Source organism: Ctenopharyngodon idella, chromosome 2 (assembly GCF_019924925.1).
Source record: "Ctenopharyngodon idella isolate HZGC_01 chromosome 2, HZGC01, whole genome shotgun sequence".
NCBI lineage: Eukaryota > Metazoa > Chordata > Actinopteri > Cypriniformes > Xenocyprididae > Ctenopharyngodon > Ctenopharyngodon idella.
Genome location: NC_067221.1, coordinates 8899316 through 8919128, shown reverse-complemented (window position 1 = coordinate 8919128; position 19813 = coordinate 8899316). Strand labels below are relative to the sequence as shown.

General features: G+C 36.8%; 1 protein-coding gene across 1 annotated transcript in view; it reads right to left on the bottom strand.

Moving 5' to 3' along the window:
* Positions 1-8104: 8104 nt before the first annotated feature.
* eif2b3 (eukaryotic translation initiation factor 2B, subunit 3 gamma) overlaps positions 8105-19813 on the bottom strand; it is a 45185-nt gene continuing 33476 nt past the window's right edge. Inside the window, exons 7-12 of the mRNA XM_051871067.1 lie at positions 18799-18932; positions 18489-18679; positions 18274-18336; positions 17383-17531; positions 11889-11992; positions 8105-8282 (exon numbers count right to left, since the gene is read on the bottom strand). Coding sequence (XP_051727027.1) covers positions 8230-8282; positions 11889-11992; positions 17383-17531; positions 18274-18336; positions 18489-18679; positions 18799-18932 — 694 coding nt within the window. The 3' untranslated portion in view covers positions 8105-8229. The remainder of the gene's footprint in view (positions 8283-11888; positions 11993-17382; positions 17532-18273; positions 18337-18488; positions 18680-18798; positions 18933-19813) is intronic.

Below are 19813 nucleotides of genomic sequence, written 5' to 3'. Positions count from 1 at the left end.
CTTATTAAGATTGTTTGTGATGATTGGTCTAATTATAAATAGATCATTCGTTCAATTAAAGCATTCAATTAATTCAATTGTACAGCAACGCACAGATTTGGCGAACTTAACTTAAAGCTACAATAATCCTATTCTTTAAAAAAAGAAGTACATTAAAGACAAATTATATGCAAACTCAGCATGTACATACACAGAGAATTCAAATGTGTTATACAGAGGTTGATAAGAAGTTGTACAGAGTTCAAAGGCCCTTGCTTTTGTGCAAACTATAATCACTGTATGTGCAATCCATTCCACCTGTCATTTAATGATTATTTAGGCTACTTTAATACTGCTGTAGTCAAGATATTACTTCAAACAGATTTTTTTTTTTTTTTTTTTTGTATAAAGAACTACTTGACATAAGGGCAAGCACAAGGGCACGCATGCATGTATACTATGGCAACTCTGAGCGCATTTCTCGAAATTGTTTAATTTGATGAGGGTAAGGGCAGCTGGGAATGGGAGCTAATGTGGAATCTGAGGAATTGCTCCATGCGGTAGGGGGCCCCTTTAAGCCTAACAAACTGAGGGAGGTCCGGGCCGAGGTCTAGAGGCCTTGGATAAATAAACTGGGGAGATGACCATGCGCTGTCCAGAAATCTGCCATCACACAACCCCTAAACATAAACGGCCACAGCCCGTCCCTGCTTGTGTAAAGGTAAGCTCCAGAAGAACGAAGCACGGCTATCAAACGACAGCTGAGAGGCTCCGCAGGTGAAGACGTGTTTATTTTCCCCAAAAGCTTCAGGGCTGAATTTATTTATCTTCTGAAGGCATCGGCACCGTGAACGAATTGCTTTGAAACTACCAGACAAGTAGGTTCTAATGGTAGTTGACGCCTGTGAGCATGAGCGAGCGATTAGTGATATATGTATGTGTGTGTGTGTGTGTGTGTATATACACACACACACACACACACACACAGGGCCTAAAACTAATTTTGTCACACCTGCCAATGGCCGGTGACTTAAGAAAATTTACCAGCCAAAAATATTTTTTACCAGCAATGACACAAAAACAGGCAGTTATGATACCAAAATTTTAGATTGTCCTTTGTTGTTTGGTCAACATTAAAAACGCAGACAGTGGCAGGATTATTAGGATGCTGTCACTTTAAGACCGAATGCACACACGGATCATGCGTTTTGTTTTTGCGTTCATCTAAGACATAACCGACTAGTTTACTAGGATGCTCGCCGAGACATGCGTTTTTTTTTACATAATTTTGAGTGAGTTTGTCCATTGAAACGCAGGAAGGCATGAAATAGAGCTCAACTTCGCGCTGGCTGAGAGACGAGGCTTTCAGGTCGCGCGCTTCGGATGTTAAACGTCCCACATAGCGCGTGAGTAACAAATTCCCTTTCGCCTGTTCCAGTGCTTAAATATTTACATTGGAAAGGCTGAAACTTTCGTGATGATGAACTACTGACCCGTCAGTTGTACAGAGCGTAGTTCACGTTCATGTTGTCACAACATTGTTTGAATTCAAAAAATTATTACTGACCAACTGGCGACTGACACAGTTTACATTCACTCGCCAATGCCGATTTTTACTTGCATTTGGCGCTTGGCGAGTGTTAATTTTAGGCCCTGTACGCACGCACGCACGCACACACACACACACACACACACACACACACAGACAGAGGTTTGTTTTTGTGAATTGTGGGGATATTCCATAGGCGTAATAGTTGTTATACTGTACAAACCGTATTTTCTATCGCCCTACACCTAAACCTACCCATCACAGAAAACTGTGCACATTTTTACTTTCTCAGAAAAACTCATTCTGTATAATTTATAAGCCTTTTGAAAAATGGGGACATGGGGTAATATCCTCATAAGTCATCCTCTCTTTGTAATACCATGTCATTATACAAATTTGTGTCCTGATATGTCACAAAAACGCGCGCGCACACACACACACCCACAGGCTATATATATTTATCGGCATGACAGTTGTACTACAATATTGCCAAGCCATTAAAAAATACGTTTTATAAGTGACAATTATCATATTTCAAAACCAGGAACTTGACTAATTTAGAAAATTACCCCAAAAGAAAAAAAAAAACTATAATGTTATATATATGTTAAAGCATTAATATTAATATTTGACAAAAATGTATCTGGCACAGCCATTCACATGAAATCAGCAATGTGGAATTTTTCCCCACAACTACAGATACTAGAAACCTGTGCCATTGTGGTCTGGAAATATCCTTAAGAAAGGAAGTCAAAATTTGTATTCAAATTGGCAGTGGCTGACTGTTTTGATGTGGATAAAGGCATGGGGAGACACTAGCCTCCAGCTAACATTCAGGACTTGTTTGGCGAATGTTTACAAAGCTTAAAATATTCTTAGCCCCCAAAGTGCTTTGTGACACACTGATGTGTACATGTTGGCATTGTAAGGGTCCGTCAGTCTCAAAAGGAAAAGACCCGCCACCCACAGCCACAGATAAGATTAATTATGATAATGTATTTCTTTGCCCTTTGTCATCGTAATGAATGGCTCGCTTAAAAAACTTTTTCAGCCGTCTTTGTTTGTGGCCCTTTAACAGGGGTATTGTTGGGACAAAACTAGCAGGTGGCAAGATGAAATCAGACCCCTTTGTTTTCTTACTGATCTCTCCCTACTTATTTAATCCCTGTTGGAGTGCATGTATGTATTCGATATAATTAAAACTCCAAACATACTCAATTCAATGATGAAATGCAGAAATTGTGCACATCCATCCAAACGTAGAAACGTTGACACAAACGTAGAAATCTGCTCTCTGATATCATTGCTCCAAATTTGATTCAACAAGCGCAATGCTTAAACCATTTTGGATCACCACAACTCATCTTGCTTATAAGACAATCTGAAAAGTGTTTTGATTAGTCTATGGCTTTCTTACAGGAGGAACAGAGCCACCAGTCACAGGGGTGAAACATCGCCAGGGTCGTGCGAGATAAACAAGCTCCGACGTTATTTAGCGAGCGTCCTGGGGAGCGTTGTAAAGCAGCCAGTATGTTCATTTCAAAGAGCGCGCAGTCCCTCACATGTCATAGAGGTTATTGGCCTTTACAGGCCACACAGCTTCCATACTGTCTTTGTTCAGCAGTAAGAAAGTACTAATTGTTAAGTGTGTGTGCACTGAAGGTGGGCGTGAGGGTTTGCAGGAGGCTTGTGGGGGATGCGGCATCTTAAAAGGAGGCGAAAAAGAGAGGAAATTTCGTTTGTGCCTCAAGAACACAGAAGACAAATTGAGGAAGTGTTCTGTTAATGTGTAGGGGTCAGCAGAAAACATGCAGGTTTTCTGCCACTTGGGTGGCCAGCGAGCCTCTCACCACCCTCAAGCCTTCAGCCTAGCATCTCTCCACCCCTCCCCACTGACTACACACACCGCCTACCCCCAAACACACACACACACACACACACACATACATTCATACAGTCCGTCAGAGCAAAGCCATCGACTGTGCCTGTCATTTGGTCAATCAGGTCACTGGCTCTCATGGGCTGAGGAGACAAGCTACACGATACTTCTTGAAGACTGCTGGATGTGACAAATTGCGTATTTATATCCGAGTTTCTATGATCTATGACGACTCACAAGTGCCTTACGGCACTTACTGTAATACCACTCACACCCATTTATTCACAGGCCTCTTCACAATAGTGTCTTCGTTTACAGTGCAGATTACATCTAAACTACTCAAACAGAAACTTCCATGATAACATTTAAATTTACTCTCTTTTTGCATTTTTATTTTTGGCATTGCTAGAGCGAAAAATACTTGTCAGTGGTAAGATTTTTCATAATGACCAAAAAAAAAAGCGTTGCAAAGAAGTGATTCAAATAAAGTGTAGTGAATTTAAAGGGATAGTTCACCCAAAAATGAAAATTACCCCATGATTTACTCACCCTCAAGCCATCCAAGATGTATATGATTTTCTTCTTTCAGATGAACACAATTGGAGATGTATTTAAAATTATCCTGGCTCTTCCAAGCTATATAATAATAGTGAATGGGGGGCGTGATTTTGAAGCCAAAAAAAAAAGCCATCCATCATAAACGTACTCCACACAGCTCCACAGGGTTAATAAAGGCCTTCTGAAGCGAAGCGATGCATTTTTGTAAGAAAAATATCCATATTTAAAACTTTATAATCTAAAATAACTAGCTTCCGGCAGACGACTGTACACATATTGTGCAAGTCGACTTGCGCCACAAGAGTAACCCCTGACGCGATGTAGGACGCAGGATGTAGGAGTAGCGTAAGCTTAGACGCCTCTCGTGATTTAAACAAATAGGGCTGTGCAAAAACTCAAGCTCCTCTTCTCTTATATCGAAATCCTCTGACATTTCTCTTTAAAATTTCTCGTTTTAGACTTCTAATTTGTGACCAGTTTTGTTTTTCTCTATCCTCTGCGCTTCCACGTTCGTCACTGCGTCATGTCAGGGGTTACTCTTCCGCCGCAAACCGATGCGTACGGCCATCTGCCAGAAGCTAGTTATTATGGTTAATAAGGTTTTAAATATGGTTTTAAATATAAATATTAAATATTTTTTTTACAAAAACCAATCGCTTCGCTTCAGAAGGCTTCTTTTACGATGGATGGATGCACTTTTTTGGCTTAAAAATCGGGCCGTCCCTTCACTGCCATTATAAAGCTTGGAAGAGCCAGGATATTTTTAATATAACTCCGATTGTGTTCGTCTGTAAGAAGATAGTCATATACACCTAGGATGGCTTGAGGGTGAGTAAATCATGGGATAATTTTCATTTTTGGGTTAACTATCCCTTTAAATTGAATATTTTTTAAATCAAGAAAACAATTTAAAAAATGTTACATCTGAAATGTGTATACACACAGAGACATTTCAGATGTGTCATCACGTTTATTAATAACTTTATTCTTAATTTCTTAATAATAAAAAATAGATTAAATTGTAACATTTAAAATTTTTCATTAAGACCAACCATTGTACTTTTTGTAAGCAATCTACAATATAAACACTACAGATCAAAAGTTTAGGGTCAGTAAGTTTGTTTTGTGAAATATCATTACAATTTAGATAACTGTTTTCTATTTTAATACATATTAAAATGTAATTTATTCCTGTGATCTGTGAGCAGCCATTACTCCAATCTTCAGTGTCACATGATCCTTCAGAAGTCATTCTAATATGCTGATTTTCAATATTGAAATATTTATAAAGAACTGTATATTTGCATGCATCTTTGCTGAATAAAAGTATTGATTTCTTTACAAAAAAAGCCCTGATAGTGTGTGTATGCATACATACAGAATACCTGTTTAATCATCAAGGCGTGTTTGACTTAGTTTGGCACATCTCGAGCCTCATCTCGCTTCCGAACAGGCCTAGAAAACCGGTCTGGAAGCTACACAGAGACAGCGAGGTGGGCCTGATATATGATCTGTCAGTTGACATCTGATCCCAGGCCCAGGAAAACACAAGCATCTGTCACATTTGGCCCAAAGGGTGGGGAATGACACTGAACACAGCTCTGCAGAGCTCCAAACCAACACAGCCATGGGGACTCCAACTCTGGGAGGCTTTGTCTAAATATACAAACCTTTGAAAAACAACTGCTGCCACATCTCCTGAGCCAGGTCTGGTGGTCCGAGCGCGGACACTGCGGTGAGCGGGGGCAAAGGGCACGACATCTGATTAGTTATCACACTGACAAAATGGAGGACACATGTTTCGTATTAGTAGACGACAAGAATTCAGAGAGGACCTGGGGCATTTGGGGATTTTAATCGTTTCATTTCTACTTAACGTGTGCAATTCATCATAGCACCAAACAATCTTATAAACATTATGTGTCTCCAGGGAAAAATGTGTTATTATTAAAAAATATATATTATTAAGCCGCTTGGGGGGGAAAAACGGATCCCAATAAGCTTGATCTGCCAAAAGTCTTGAATCATAATGAAGAGAAAAGGGAGGATGAATGGAACAGTGACAATCTTATAACATAACGCATTATTTTATGGATTTAAAGACAGGGAAACACGAAAGAGATGTCACTGTGAAATATTTCTACACACCCCAAAACAAAGCTTGCGCTTGAAGACATTGAACATGCAATCATTCCACCGGTGACACTAAATGACTCGGATTGGCCCTAAAAACAATAAGTTGGAATAGTTATAAATCACACAGAGTCAGAGCTTCTTCCTCAGGCTCTGAATCCATCGTCACCAGGGAACTGAGGACCTGTAATTTAAGAGATGCACAAGTGCTGGAATGCTATAAATCGTTGACAGCAAAGAGGAAAATCTTTAGGAAGTATTCCTTTTAGGCATTTTGTGAAAGCCGGCAAGTATTGGAGAGTAAAAGAGACTGTTAGTAGTTGCTGTCTGACTGGGTGGTCCATTTCTTTCAGTCTTTTTGTGTACAAATAAACTTATCCCCATTGTGGTTATCTGTTCCTTTCAGCACCAGAGCATGCAGTCCCAGTCACGGTGGTCACGCAGATGGGTGATGGGATATCCACTGGACAAACAACCACAACCGAATGGCAAACTACACAGACACCCACCAAGATCAACACCTGCAACCAAAAACATTTTATGAGCTCAGTTACAATATATATAACACTTCATACGCATTTACGCTGCATAACTCAGATTTATGAATGCATGACGCAATACCATGATGGTATCAGATGGTTCTTTGAGATATATATATATACAGTGCTGGGTAGTAACTGATTATATGTAATCTAGATGAAGTAATCAGATTCCAAAAAATAAATAATTGTAATTAGATTATATTAAATTTTAAAATACTTATTCAGTTACTTTTTTATTGATTACATGATTACTTAATATTCACAAAATGGCAATAAATTATTCAGAATTCATTGATTCTCCCTAATTCTTTTTGATCTTTTAAATGTTCTATTCATTTTAATTTTTGTGCAATTGCATACACAGACTGGCTACTAGTCAGGCAACTATAATCACATAGAAAATTGAGAGGCTGCGCAGCATAAAACAAATAAAATATTTTATAATAATAAAACAAATAAAATAGGTTTTTGTATGATTAATTAAGCTTTTCGTAAATTTATGAACCCCCTGCCGTTCCTTCCCAAAACCTAGTTAGAAAAAAACTCTGACGTAATGTAATATTTAATGCACTTAATTTTGTTGATAACAAAAAATTGAATCATTTTTCTTTTTATGGTACAAAATTATACTATTCAAATCAATGTAATAAACAAGTTAGGTCAAAAGTAATCAAAAAGTAGTCAGATTATATTACCTAAAATGTATAATGTAAAAAATTACATTACTAACTACATTATACACACATTTATACATATACATACACACACATATACACATATATATATATATATATATATATATACACATATATATATATATCTGTGTGTGTATATATATATATACACATATATATATATATCTGTGTGTGTATATATATATATATATATATATATATATATATACACACACACACAAATATATACATACATATATGTATATATACGTAATGTGTATATGTATATATTTGTGTGTGTATATATATTATATGCTTATACAAATATATACATATATATATGTATGTGTGTGTGTATATATATATATATATATATATATATATATATATGTATATGTATGTGTGTGTGTATATATAATATATATATATATATATATATATATAATGTATATATAATTTGATATATTGATATTTTTTCAGAGCCGTCAATCGCTTTAAAATTAAGGAAAATCCTTATTATGCCAGTTTATTTGAATTTTTTTAATTTAATTATTAATTATAATTAACATTAAAAATTAATAACAACAACCATATGAATAATGCTATTATTATTATTACTATCATTATTATTGATAATTGCATTTTAATAATAATAATAATAATGTTACTACTACTACTAATAACTATTATTATTAATTGAACAACATTAACTTTTTATTTCAAAAATTCAATAGTACTTTTCATGCGACTACACATACCAAACTGGTGAGAAAAAACAAAAACAGAAGTCTTGAGATAAATAAATCCATTTTTATTTGGACATTTAAAAAAAATGGATCCTGTGCAGGGGTTATGCACATGGAAGCAGGTTGATCTGGGCGTCTTCAGTGTCTGTGATCCATCTCCACCAGGGTTCTAGATCTCCATGAGTTGGTCTGATCCAACGATGACCTCATTGGTTCTTTCAGCTGTGAGGGGAGAGAACAAGAGCTGTCAGGCATCTGCCGTGCCTCAAAGGAGATGAGCTGTGTGTTCTGTTCAGATTCAAAACTCTGGTTTAATTCAAATGAGTTGCTTCAGTATGGTATTGATATGATGGTTTCAATGAATCAAATGATAGGAAAACAAGTTGAAACTTAAAAAAACCAAGAAGTTTATCTGGAGTTTACCTTTGTGGGCCATTCCATCACATACTGACAAGCAAACAGTTTACAAACGTGTCAGGCTTATACACACTCGCTTAGGAAGGATGATATCCTCTTGCCTAACGTGGCTATTCCAAACTAAACGTTTGAGAGCAAGATTAATGATCCATATAAAGATATATTTTAGTGTGAAGGAATCTGCACAAAAGACTGTTTTTGTGTTTGAGTTTGGGGAAAGACAAATAGAGCGTGCTATGCCAGAGAGAGAGAGAAAGAGAGAGCGAGAGGGACGAACACAAAGAGAGAAGGCTGGAACAAGGGAGTCTAAACAATCTGAGGAAAGGTACATGTCATCAGCCTCCGTAGCACCTGCAAATCTATTGCACCTTACAACACTGTGCCGAGCGGCAGGCCGGGTGGTCTCGGACGTACAACCCCGTCTCCAGGACCTGTGACGCTTTTAGCAGCCATAACCCAACACGCTCAATCCCCTAAGGACAAGGATGCTGGGAACACAGGACCTTATAGAGAGAGTGTTCGGCTAGAGTTTATGAGATGTCTATCACTCCTTTGTGGCCAATACACGCGAACAGCCAGTAGCGGTAAACAGGCCCGGGAACAGAAAGAGTGAGAGTGAATGAGAGAAAGACACTGAGACGGAAGAGAAAGAGAGAGAGAGTGTGTGAAGTTGACTGTATTAGACCACCATAGTGGAACAGCTATAAAGTCTACTAAGAGTCGTCTAATCACTCAGCAGCTGTTTAAAAAGGTGTACTAGTGTGGGGGGAACATAAACTATAAGTCAATACAAATCTTTGTATGTACTGATTATGGCCGATCCTGACAATTTTTATGCTATAGCTGACAATACTTTTGATGGATAAATCTACACTGATTTGTTTGAAATACAAGTTTATTCAAAAGCTCTTAATCTAGAATTGTATAATCAGGATAATTAGTCTAAGTATAATCAGACATTAAAATAAAATGTAGAGTAGACGGAAAACTATGTGGTAATGTGCAGGTATTGACTAATACTGACCAACTTTTTTATTGATTAGGCCAAAATCAGAGAAATCCAACTTAAACAGTATAAGCTATTCTTTTTCAGATACATACAGTCAAACCAAAATGTATTCAGACACCTTGAACATTTCATTCATTAATTCAGTTTATTCACTCTGGTTTAAAAAAAGGGTAATAAAATATGACAAGATCTCAGAGTTAAACTGTGTCAGAAAAAATTAATCTTAATTATGTCAGATAACACTTAAGCAAAACATGGTCAGGTCAAAGTGTCTGAATAATTTTTTTATTCCAAATTTTTATCAATTTTACTGGTAGTCCACTGTATGAAGAATTTTTGGGTATAATATGTCACTGTTTACTTTATTTTGCTATCCTCACTTACATAAATGAACTATAGTGTCCTGTACCCACTAGTAAAAATTCATCAAAAATGTCTTAATTTTTGGTTTGAATAATATATATATATATATATATATATATATATATATATATATATATATATATATATATGTTTTTTTTCATACTTTTCATAATTCATACTTTTTTTTTTTTTTTTTTTTTAGCAAGGATGCATTAAACTGATCAAAAATGAAAGTAAAACATTTATATTGTTACAAAAGATTTCTATTTCAAATAAATACTGTTAGTTTCCAGAAAATATTAAACAATGAGAATTAAGAAATGAACAAATTAAGAAATGTTTAAATTAATTTTTAATAATATTTCACTATTTCACTGCTTTTCCTGTATTTTTGATAAAATAAATACAGCCTTGGTAAGCATAAGAGACTTAAAAAAAAACATGCTGACTTTTGATGGTTGTGTAAACGTATGAAATCCCAAAATAAATAAATAAATAAATAAATATATTTATTTTTGAATTTTGACATCGATACAATGGGGAAAACTGCCATATATATATTAATATTATGCAGCAGGTATATTAGGCTGCTGTCACTTTAAGACCTGATGGATGGATGGATAAAAAAAAAAAAAAAAAAAAATTATATATATATATATATATATATATATATATATATATATATATATATATATATATATATATATATATAAAAGCTGCCACATTAACAATGTAATAAATTAAAATATTTTTTTAATTATTTTCCCCACATGAATGGTACTTAAAACTTGATTTTCCTAATGTAATATATCATTTCTCTTGATTTTAGGGTGAAATATGGCAGACATTTCTTTAAAGTTTTCATAAGATTCAACCTCTTTGCACTTTTGTAACCCCTAATAGACAAAAAAGCACACTGTTTGAATTGTGGGAGTGTGGGGGTAATTATTATTATAAATGTCCAATATTGGCATAGTCAGACTGATACAGTAACTAATAAATCATGCATTCTTAAAATGATCTCAGACAATCATAGTATACACAAAGTCTCATATATCAATTTTGCTTCCAAATTTTAAACATTACCCTCGAATAGCTGCTGAAATATAACATTTAAGCTCTACTCCATAACCATCAGCCATCAACCTCAAAGGAAAATCAGCCTTTTTATTTCAAAAGGGTAGACACATCAAAAACAAGCAGCGACTCTTTAATGAACTTAATTTCTTCTTTTGACTTAACGTGTGTACAAAGGAGCCAGTGTCAACCTCAGCTACTGGAGGGAATTTATTGCAGTTATTATAAGAAATGCTTTTTAAATAATAGGTTACATTAACCTCTGCTCTGGGATAACTTTGAATCGTGGTTTCTCTCTGCGCTTAAAGCACTGAAGCCTGAGGGCGGGTGTGTGTCGGGGGAAGTACAGGGGGTCTAGCTTGTAATTTGGGATTTCTGGGAGCACTTCAATAAGCCTAAGCATTTTTAGAGGTTATGGCCAACTAATCGAGTCCAGCTCAAGAGTGATGATGGAGGGGTGGGGGATGGAGATGTAGAAATGTTTCAGGGGGGGGGTTAGAGGGGGTCATTCGAGGCAGCAACACCCTGTTGTTCAGTCAATTAGACTGTGCAGCCTCTGGACATCTTAGGGCCGCCTTAAGGCACTGTCATTGATGGAGAGGTTAGAGACCAGGCGCGGACCACCCGGAATACAAGAGCCTGAAGCCACACACACACACACACAAACAGACGCACACAAACCTCACAGTGATCTAAGACTGCGAGGATTAAGCATATTAAAAAATAAAGCTCAATTGTACACACAAGCTTAGGTTTTAATACGCTATTAAAACAGATTAAAACGCATATACACACACAAGATCACACAAACGAAAAGGCAGACATGGGCGTGAGAGTGCACACATAAACACAAACACAAAAGGCTGGATTTAATACGAACACAGCGGAACTACAGAAGTTTAGAGTGTGTGTTTTTGTGCGTGTAGTGTAACGCGCAGAGCGCCAGACCGCAGAGTTCTCACCCTCTGGCTCTATGCGCTGGCCGCTGCCCACGAGACAGTACTTGATGTCGGCTCCACGTCCAATCACTGCGTTGTTGCAGATCACGCTACCTTGAATGTTACACCTGGGGGAAGAGAACAGTGTCGGATGAGTGTCATTTCAATGACCATACAACAAACACACACACTACTGTTCAAAAGGTTGGGGTCAGTAAGATTTTCTAATGTTTTTGAAAAGTCTTATGCTCACCAAGGCTGCACTTGTTTGATCAAAAATACAGAAAAATTAATAATATTGTGAAATATTACTATGAATTAAAAAAACTTTTTTATTTTAATACATAATTTATTCCTGTAATGTCAAAGTTGAATTTTCAGCATCATTACTCCAGTCTTCAGTCACATGATCCTTCACATGATATATTTTCATTCACTGGCCATAATTTTGACATCGATACAATGGGGAAAAACTGCCATATCGTAATATTATTATGCAGCAGGTATATTAGGCTGCTGTCACTTTAAGACCTGACACACGGGTCTATTATATTGTTACACATGCGTTTTCTTTCTCAACTGTTTACCTTCACTTAAAACATAACTGACTGTGTTTACATGAATACTTGCCAAGACTGACATTTTGACATTATTTTGCGTATATTTGACCGTTTATGCGCATTAAGCAGTGAAAAAGAACTCAATTTAGTACTGAGAGGCTGATTTATATGCGTGCACTTTGAGCACAAAATCTGTGGGAATGAGTAAAATTATGCGCAATACACGAAATCCCACTCCGAAATTCAAGTCCTGTAACACCAACAATATTCATCTGGAGCAAATGAATTAAGTGAGGGGGGGGAGGCGGGTTTGTGTGTCAACTCGCTGTCGGAGAGATGAGAGAGTATCTATTCTGGTATCGTATCTATTCTGCGGAAAATGAGTGTTTCAGATATTTCAGTATGGATATGTATTGAAAAATCTATATTCTTAACAACACTACATTGCACCTAGTTTATTATTTCCGATGCCTTTAAAAAAAATTCTATCTATCTCTCTATCTCTCTCTCTCCATCTATCTATCTATCTATCTATCTATATAAAATGTCCAAACTACATTTTGAGATTGTCATATTGGTTGATACCCACTTCTGCTTACACCGTGTCTATACCGGACACGACCATTGTCATGTCGCATCGCGCCGCAACAGCTAAAAGCTGTCTACACTGAACACGACAAACCGACCATTGCAAAGCACTTGGACTACGTCAGAAATAGAACAGGGAATCCGTTTACTGTCAGGAATTTGTGTTGCTTCGCGCGGCATCCAGTGTAGACAATATCAATGATTATAATGGGTTGCGTCGCGCCGCTCGCGTCCGGTGTAGAAACGGTGTTAGCCAGTCAACAAAAGTGTTTTTTTAAGTGAATTCTGAATACATATTGTGTTAAATGACCATTTAACTTTGGCTATATTTTTCCATTCAGACATTGACTGGATATTACAAAGCCCATATCGCCTGACAACCAGTCCTAATCAAACCATTCTTATGGAGCTGTTCACACAGTTTGACTTCTCGCATTCCAGTTCACTGTTAATAACCCATTTTAATTCCATAATTCAGAATATTCAACAAGAAATCATGCATTGAGGGTGAAATGTGGACACTACATACCAGAATGGAGCCAGACCGAATGCGAGTTTGCTAAAACAATGACCATACAGCTATTTGCGCAAAATGAAAGTTGTCTCAGAGGAAAAGCAAGCTATTAAATTTTGATTAAATATTATAATGATTTCTTTGGAATAACACAGACCAATGAATCATTTACAATAAGACAAGGAACATTGGTTTAGAAAGTCAATTTTAATTTTGTTGACTTTAACTGCTGGTCTATGCACATGTATTTCAAAACAGACTTTTCAGATATTATTTTAAGTCAAAATGTTAAAGGGGTATCAAGATTTGTTCAACTCCATTGCACTGCACTCAATCTAGCAGTTTTTACACTAAAGAACACATCTTGTGTAAACTTCGCCATCACTAACACTAGATATCAAGCAGTAAATACCTTTCTACATAAAAATAATACAGGAAGTGCAATAGTACAGATCCACTGACACTGCTTATATGTAACATGGCTTCTTTAAAAAAATAAATGTTTACATCTGGAATCTTTGAGCATAATGAAGGGCTGATATTTGTGCATATGAGTTGTAGACAGCAAAGTGCTTGGAAGCTAGGCTTTGAACTGAGTGTACTTGCGCGCACACGCACACACACACGCCCCTGTGCTGCTGTCTGTTTACACCAAACAAAGAATAATATTTTCCTGGGATCGCTTTGGCACCATAAAACTTTATTTGCACAGTTTTATGTTTACTTGGTTTGCCTGGGCCAACTCTTAACTTTTTCTGCACTCTCTTGCGGTGAAGCATATTTACCACGAATGTTCAGCTTTCATGTCTTTTTGCTAATTGCACAGCTGAGGGTCTTGTCCTTTCCTCACCCGACCCAATTACGTCCCCCTCCCCATCACCACCACGCCAATCTGAAACCTGATACCTCAATGTTTTCACCAGGCTTAGTTTATTTTCCTTTAGGTGGCATTAGCATATATATTAAAAACAACATCGTCGTCTGACGTACAAAAGCGTTTTAGTGCTGCTTTCTGCGGTTTAGTGTCCGAATGTCACAGGACCTACAGGAAGTGCCATTTCACACTCTCCCCCAGCCATAAAACGATGCAAAATTTACAACCGCAACTTTTTACTAAACATTCTCCAAGATTTTTGCCTCACAAAACAGGGACAGCGGACAGCACGTCCCGTTTTCCAGATCAAGGAGAGTCGGACAGTGCGGCCGTGTTGTAGCTGACGGAGGTAGGTTTCTATTGGCAGCTACACAGGGCGCTCTATTCAGGTGCACGGGTGTGTACAAGAGCGAGAGCGAGAGCGAGCGAGGTTTGAAGAAAGAGAGGGAGCGGGTGAGACAGAGGGGGTAGATGGGAGATTACAAGGATTGGAGTTTTGAACAGAGAGACCACCAAAGATGTAGTTGCTGAAATACCACTAATTACTGACACTATGCTCCTCCTTGCTGTGATTCCCCCCCTTCCACCCACACAAGCCACCATCAGGACCCCCCCCCCTCCAAATCAACCCCGACCTCCCGAGCTTTGTAAACAACCACTCCTACATGCAAACAAAGGGCCGAAAAATGCAAGTGGCGCTTTTAAATGCCAGGGATTTCCTAATCCCTTCTTACTTTATGTTTTGAAAGAGTTGCTGTTCCTTTCTTTCCTTCCTCTATATTCTTTCACTCCACTCTTCATGCACAGGCTAATTCGTACACGAGAGCCGCCACATTGGCTCCTAACTCGTTTTATTTTTTGAAAGGAAAAAAACCAAAGCTCTTCCCTCCTGTCTCTACCTAGCAGGGTCCTGATTTGGGACAGTCTGTGTTCAATGGCAAGCGAGAACACCATTAACCCAAATCAGCTTAAATCTAAATTGTTTTGGGCGAAAAAAAAAAAAGTGAAGTGCAAAAAAATCCCTTGTTCATTCACAAGTCTATGATGTCAGAAAAGAAGCATGCGAGTAAAACTCTTGAACAAGAGTCGACCGAGTTTAGCGAGATGTGAATGTATGCTGAGGCTTCTTTCACTTCGCGCATGTAACACTTGTTTCTTTGGGAATCATTACATCTACATTCATCACTTTTCTGTTAATTTGTTGTACCGGGGGGGCTGTTAAGGGTCAGCGAACACCTTTAGGGGTCTGACAACGCAAGTTTCTGCTTTTTCTCAACACAACAAAAAGCAGCAGCATCCACCCCAACACCACCCGCAGGCAGAAGCGGGTCAGACTCTCTGCGCATTATGTCTACGTCAAGCCCACTTTTAACCTAACAGACAAAATCTGATCTTTTGTTTCTACATGCTGAACATCTGATCCAGACCACTAAATACGCTGGAGGCAGACTATCTGTCTGTCATCCTTAGACTGTGGATGGTACAATACAACACAGGGGTGCATGAAATTGCAAAGCTTTGTGCATTACGTACACTACTGTTCAAATGTTTGGGGTCAGTCTTTTTTTATTTTTTTATTATTCAACAAGTTCTATCTATCTATCTATCTCAATGCTGTTCTATTCATCAAATATTGCTAAAAGAAATGATCACCATTTCCACAATCACTTTCAAAATGTTTCTGGAGCACCCAATCAGCATATTAAGCCCCGTTTCCACCGCAGGAACTTTCCCCAGGAACTAGGGACTTCGGGGTGGTACTTGGTGTATTTCAACTGCAGGAACCAGTCTAAATAAAGTTCCAGGTAAAAATTCTCCCCTCAGAAAGTCCCTGCTCGTGAGGTAGTACTTTTTCAAAGTTCAGGTTGAGTTCACGCGGCATTTTATTTCAACCACCATTTTTAAAAGTCTGTTGCAGTGCGTGCATTAAGAGTTGTTTACAATTCGAATCAACAAAAGTTTAAAAAATAAGACCGATGGGCCGACAACGAGGTTCAGGCTTTATTAAGCTTATATGCAGAGAACGAAATCCAGTGGGAACTGGAAAATCGTGCGCAGTCCTACGTCACCGGACTACTCTTCACGGTACTTTAGACCACGATGGTAACGCAGACAGCAACAGGTCTGGGGGGAAAAAGTTCCTGGGACAAATTGTTCCAGGTAATTTCAGTGGAAATGAGGCTTTAGAAAGATTTCTAAAAGATCATTTGGCACAAAGACTGGAGTAATGGAGTACAAGGAGACAAAAATCTTACCAACCCCAAACTTTTGAACGGCAGTATACGTTTTACTTGATCTAAATTTAAAATCGATAAACCAATCTCGCGAATAAACCTTGTCTGAAGTCTGATTCATTTAAGCAAATAATGTAATTCAGATCATGTTCATTTTCATTTTTAAATCACGTTTCCCACACCTTCTGTCTAACATGTTCCATATTTTACAGTCTGTTTTGATTACTGGATAAGGATCATGGACACTGCACTCACAAAGCAATTTATTGCTGACAAATTATTTTAGATATGAGTGTAACAAGAACGTATAATATTCAACATATACATTTCCACGTCTTTTTATTAATTTCTCTGACTTTTCTATCCCTAAAATTCACAATTTTTTCCACCAAAATTCACAATATTTCCAGGTTGCCCATGACCATCTTTTTTTTTAAAAATTCTGTTAAAAGAACAGTTTAAAAAAAATTAATTGATTCGTCATTCAAAAAAATGTTCTCAGAAGTCTCTGCAATGCATTTGGTGACATTTATTGCAGCAACATAATTTAGCTTTTTTTTTCTAATTTATTTAGTTAAATACTGCTGTTTATTAGTATGTTTTTAAATATTATTACATTTCACCATTTAAAGAAAGCAAACGACGTTACTTGTGTTAAACATCCTGTCTGGGTTTGATTTACAAAATAAATTACCCATAAAGAGGCTGTTTCTGCATCATTTTCTCATAAACAGTCAGAATCACTTACCCTTCTTCAATAGTGACTCCGTTCATGATGATGGAGTTGATAATCTTCACCTTCTCCTTGATCGCGGTTGATGTGCCAACATTTGAACGCTTGATTGAGGTCTTGTCTAATATCTGACAATGTGGCCCAATAATGCTGTCACTTCCAACCTAATAAAAGAGATAGCAGTACTTTATTTTAAGTATTATTTCAGCTTATTTTTAAAACAATGTTTAACACATTGGAATTCCTGGTGGAAAAACTTCATTACCCATGATGCTGTACAGAAAAATCATACCAATCAGAGAATCGAAAAAAACAACACGCCAAAAAAGCCCTTTTAGCTCCGCCCACTCCCATGAAGCACTGCGAATGACGTAATCGAGTCGATCTTTTATATGCATATTTTGCAATAAACTTAAAATAAATTGTTTTATATGTATATATAATCAACATTTGTAAATGAGTAGTTTTATATTTCTCCATAATTTTTAATTTGATTATGCTGTTCGCAATGCTTTATGGGATTGTAGTTCTTTCCCTCACTAAAGCTGTTAAGTACGCAGTCTGGTTCCTTTTACTTTTTGTCCGATTTTTAAATCATTTTTTGCTTCAAATCAAAATTTGTAGTGTTGCGATTCACCTCATAGCTGATTGGCTTGGTTCATGGCTTAACTCTTTAATGAAGACTTTTTTAAAAATCCCTATGGGAGAAATATATGGAAAAAATACTTTTGGAACCAGCACTGCTGAAAAGGGAGCAGGCACTGTTGCACTCTATTCCAATAGCAGAATATGCTCTTTAATACATTTTTATGAGGAATATTATGAAATATAAATTTTTAATAGGGCTGTCAAGTCCTCGATAAAAAAAATAAATAAAAAAAAACTGGGGGACTCTATGGGACTCACCAAAGAGCGATCTGTGACCACAGCAGTCAGATGGATTGGAGGGTCCTCAAACAGCTTTGGAACCTAAGGGAAAAGGGAAACCATCCCACAATTCAATGCAGCCATTACAGCTGAACCAGTGTCTTAAACAACTGTTTTAACCTTGGACAGATAACATTATTTACAGATTTAATGAAAACTGTGCCATTTAAAGAGTTCTTTCAGCTTGTTCTCACCACACGATTGGCCTCTATGTAAGCCGCGAGCGTGTTCACACGGTAACACATGCCCTCCTCCATGATGTGAACATAGCAGCGTAGCTTTCCGCCGTGGTAGGCCTCGCTCATGTCTCCACGATGATCATTCCAACACGACCTCTCCCGGGCAAGTTGGAGCAGCGGCTCTTCTTTACTGGTGCTGAGGAGCTCTGTGAAGACATGTATGAGTTTGAGAAAGGTCACCATTTATTATGTACACTTAACACTCTCTTAAAAGGATGACAAATGTGAATTGTGCAAATGCGAGTCATTACAAGAGGAAGCTTACCCAAATTGTTGTGAGCATCCTGCTGTTTTTGATTCTTCTCTGAATCCTCTGTGGCATTTTGACAGTTTAAAGACTTGGAGAACTGCTTACGCACCAAATACGGCACTAATTCTCCTCTGATTGAAGTGACAGATCTGTAAATAAAAGCATATGAAAAGAACATTTGAGATTTAAAAATGTGATTGTATTTAAAAAGTTATCAATCAGTTAAGATTTTTTTTTTTTTTTTTTTTTTTTTCACATTTTCTCAGCAAATAATGATCATGTATATGAGTCATTTTTAAAAGTGTAAAAAAAAACAACAACAAAAAAAACATAATGGAGATATAATTAATTTAGAAGTTTTATTAAGTGTTAACAATGAGATTATGTGGTTTTTATAATCAACTAACACTGCTTTTGTCATGTTTTACAAGATGGACAAAATTTGTCACCAAAAAAGTCATTCGGTTTAACCAAAAATTTGGTTTTACCGAATTACATTTTTGGTTATACCGAATGACGATATTTATATAAAAAAAAAAAAAAAAAAAAATACTAACAGGCTTATATCTAGATAGATAAAACATTTTATATTTATTTATAAAATATTACAACATTTTCCATGTTTTATATCGGTTGTACTGAATGACCTGATGTTTCGGACATGCGTATGAGCAAGTGAAAACATGAATTTTTCAAATAGTTAAAAGAGAGTTAGTTAATTTGCTTCACGACTATGTGGTCCTTTGCAGGTGTCTGAATGATGTCACATCCTGTCACAAGATATTGACCACATGACTTGATCCAAAATGGTCCCTTTATATTGGTTACTCCGAATGACATCAATGAAATTCATTTTTCCGGACATTCTTTCTCATGACAAAGCAACGACTTCTACACATAATTTTAATACCATTTTCCACTATGTTGATATATGATGTTATAAAATAATGCCAGAATAAAAAAAATATATATAGTTATTACATTTTAAGATATTTTAATCACTAATGAAGTGGCTGCATTGGCCTTTGGA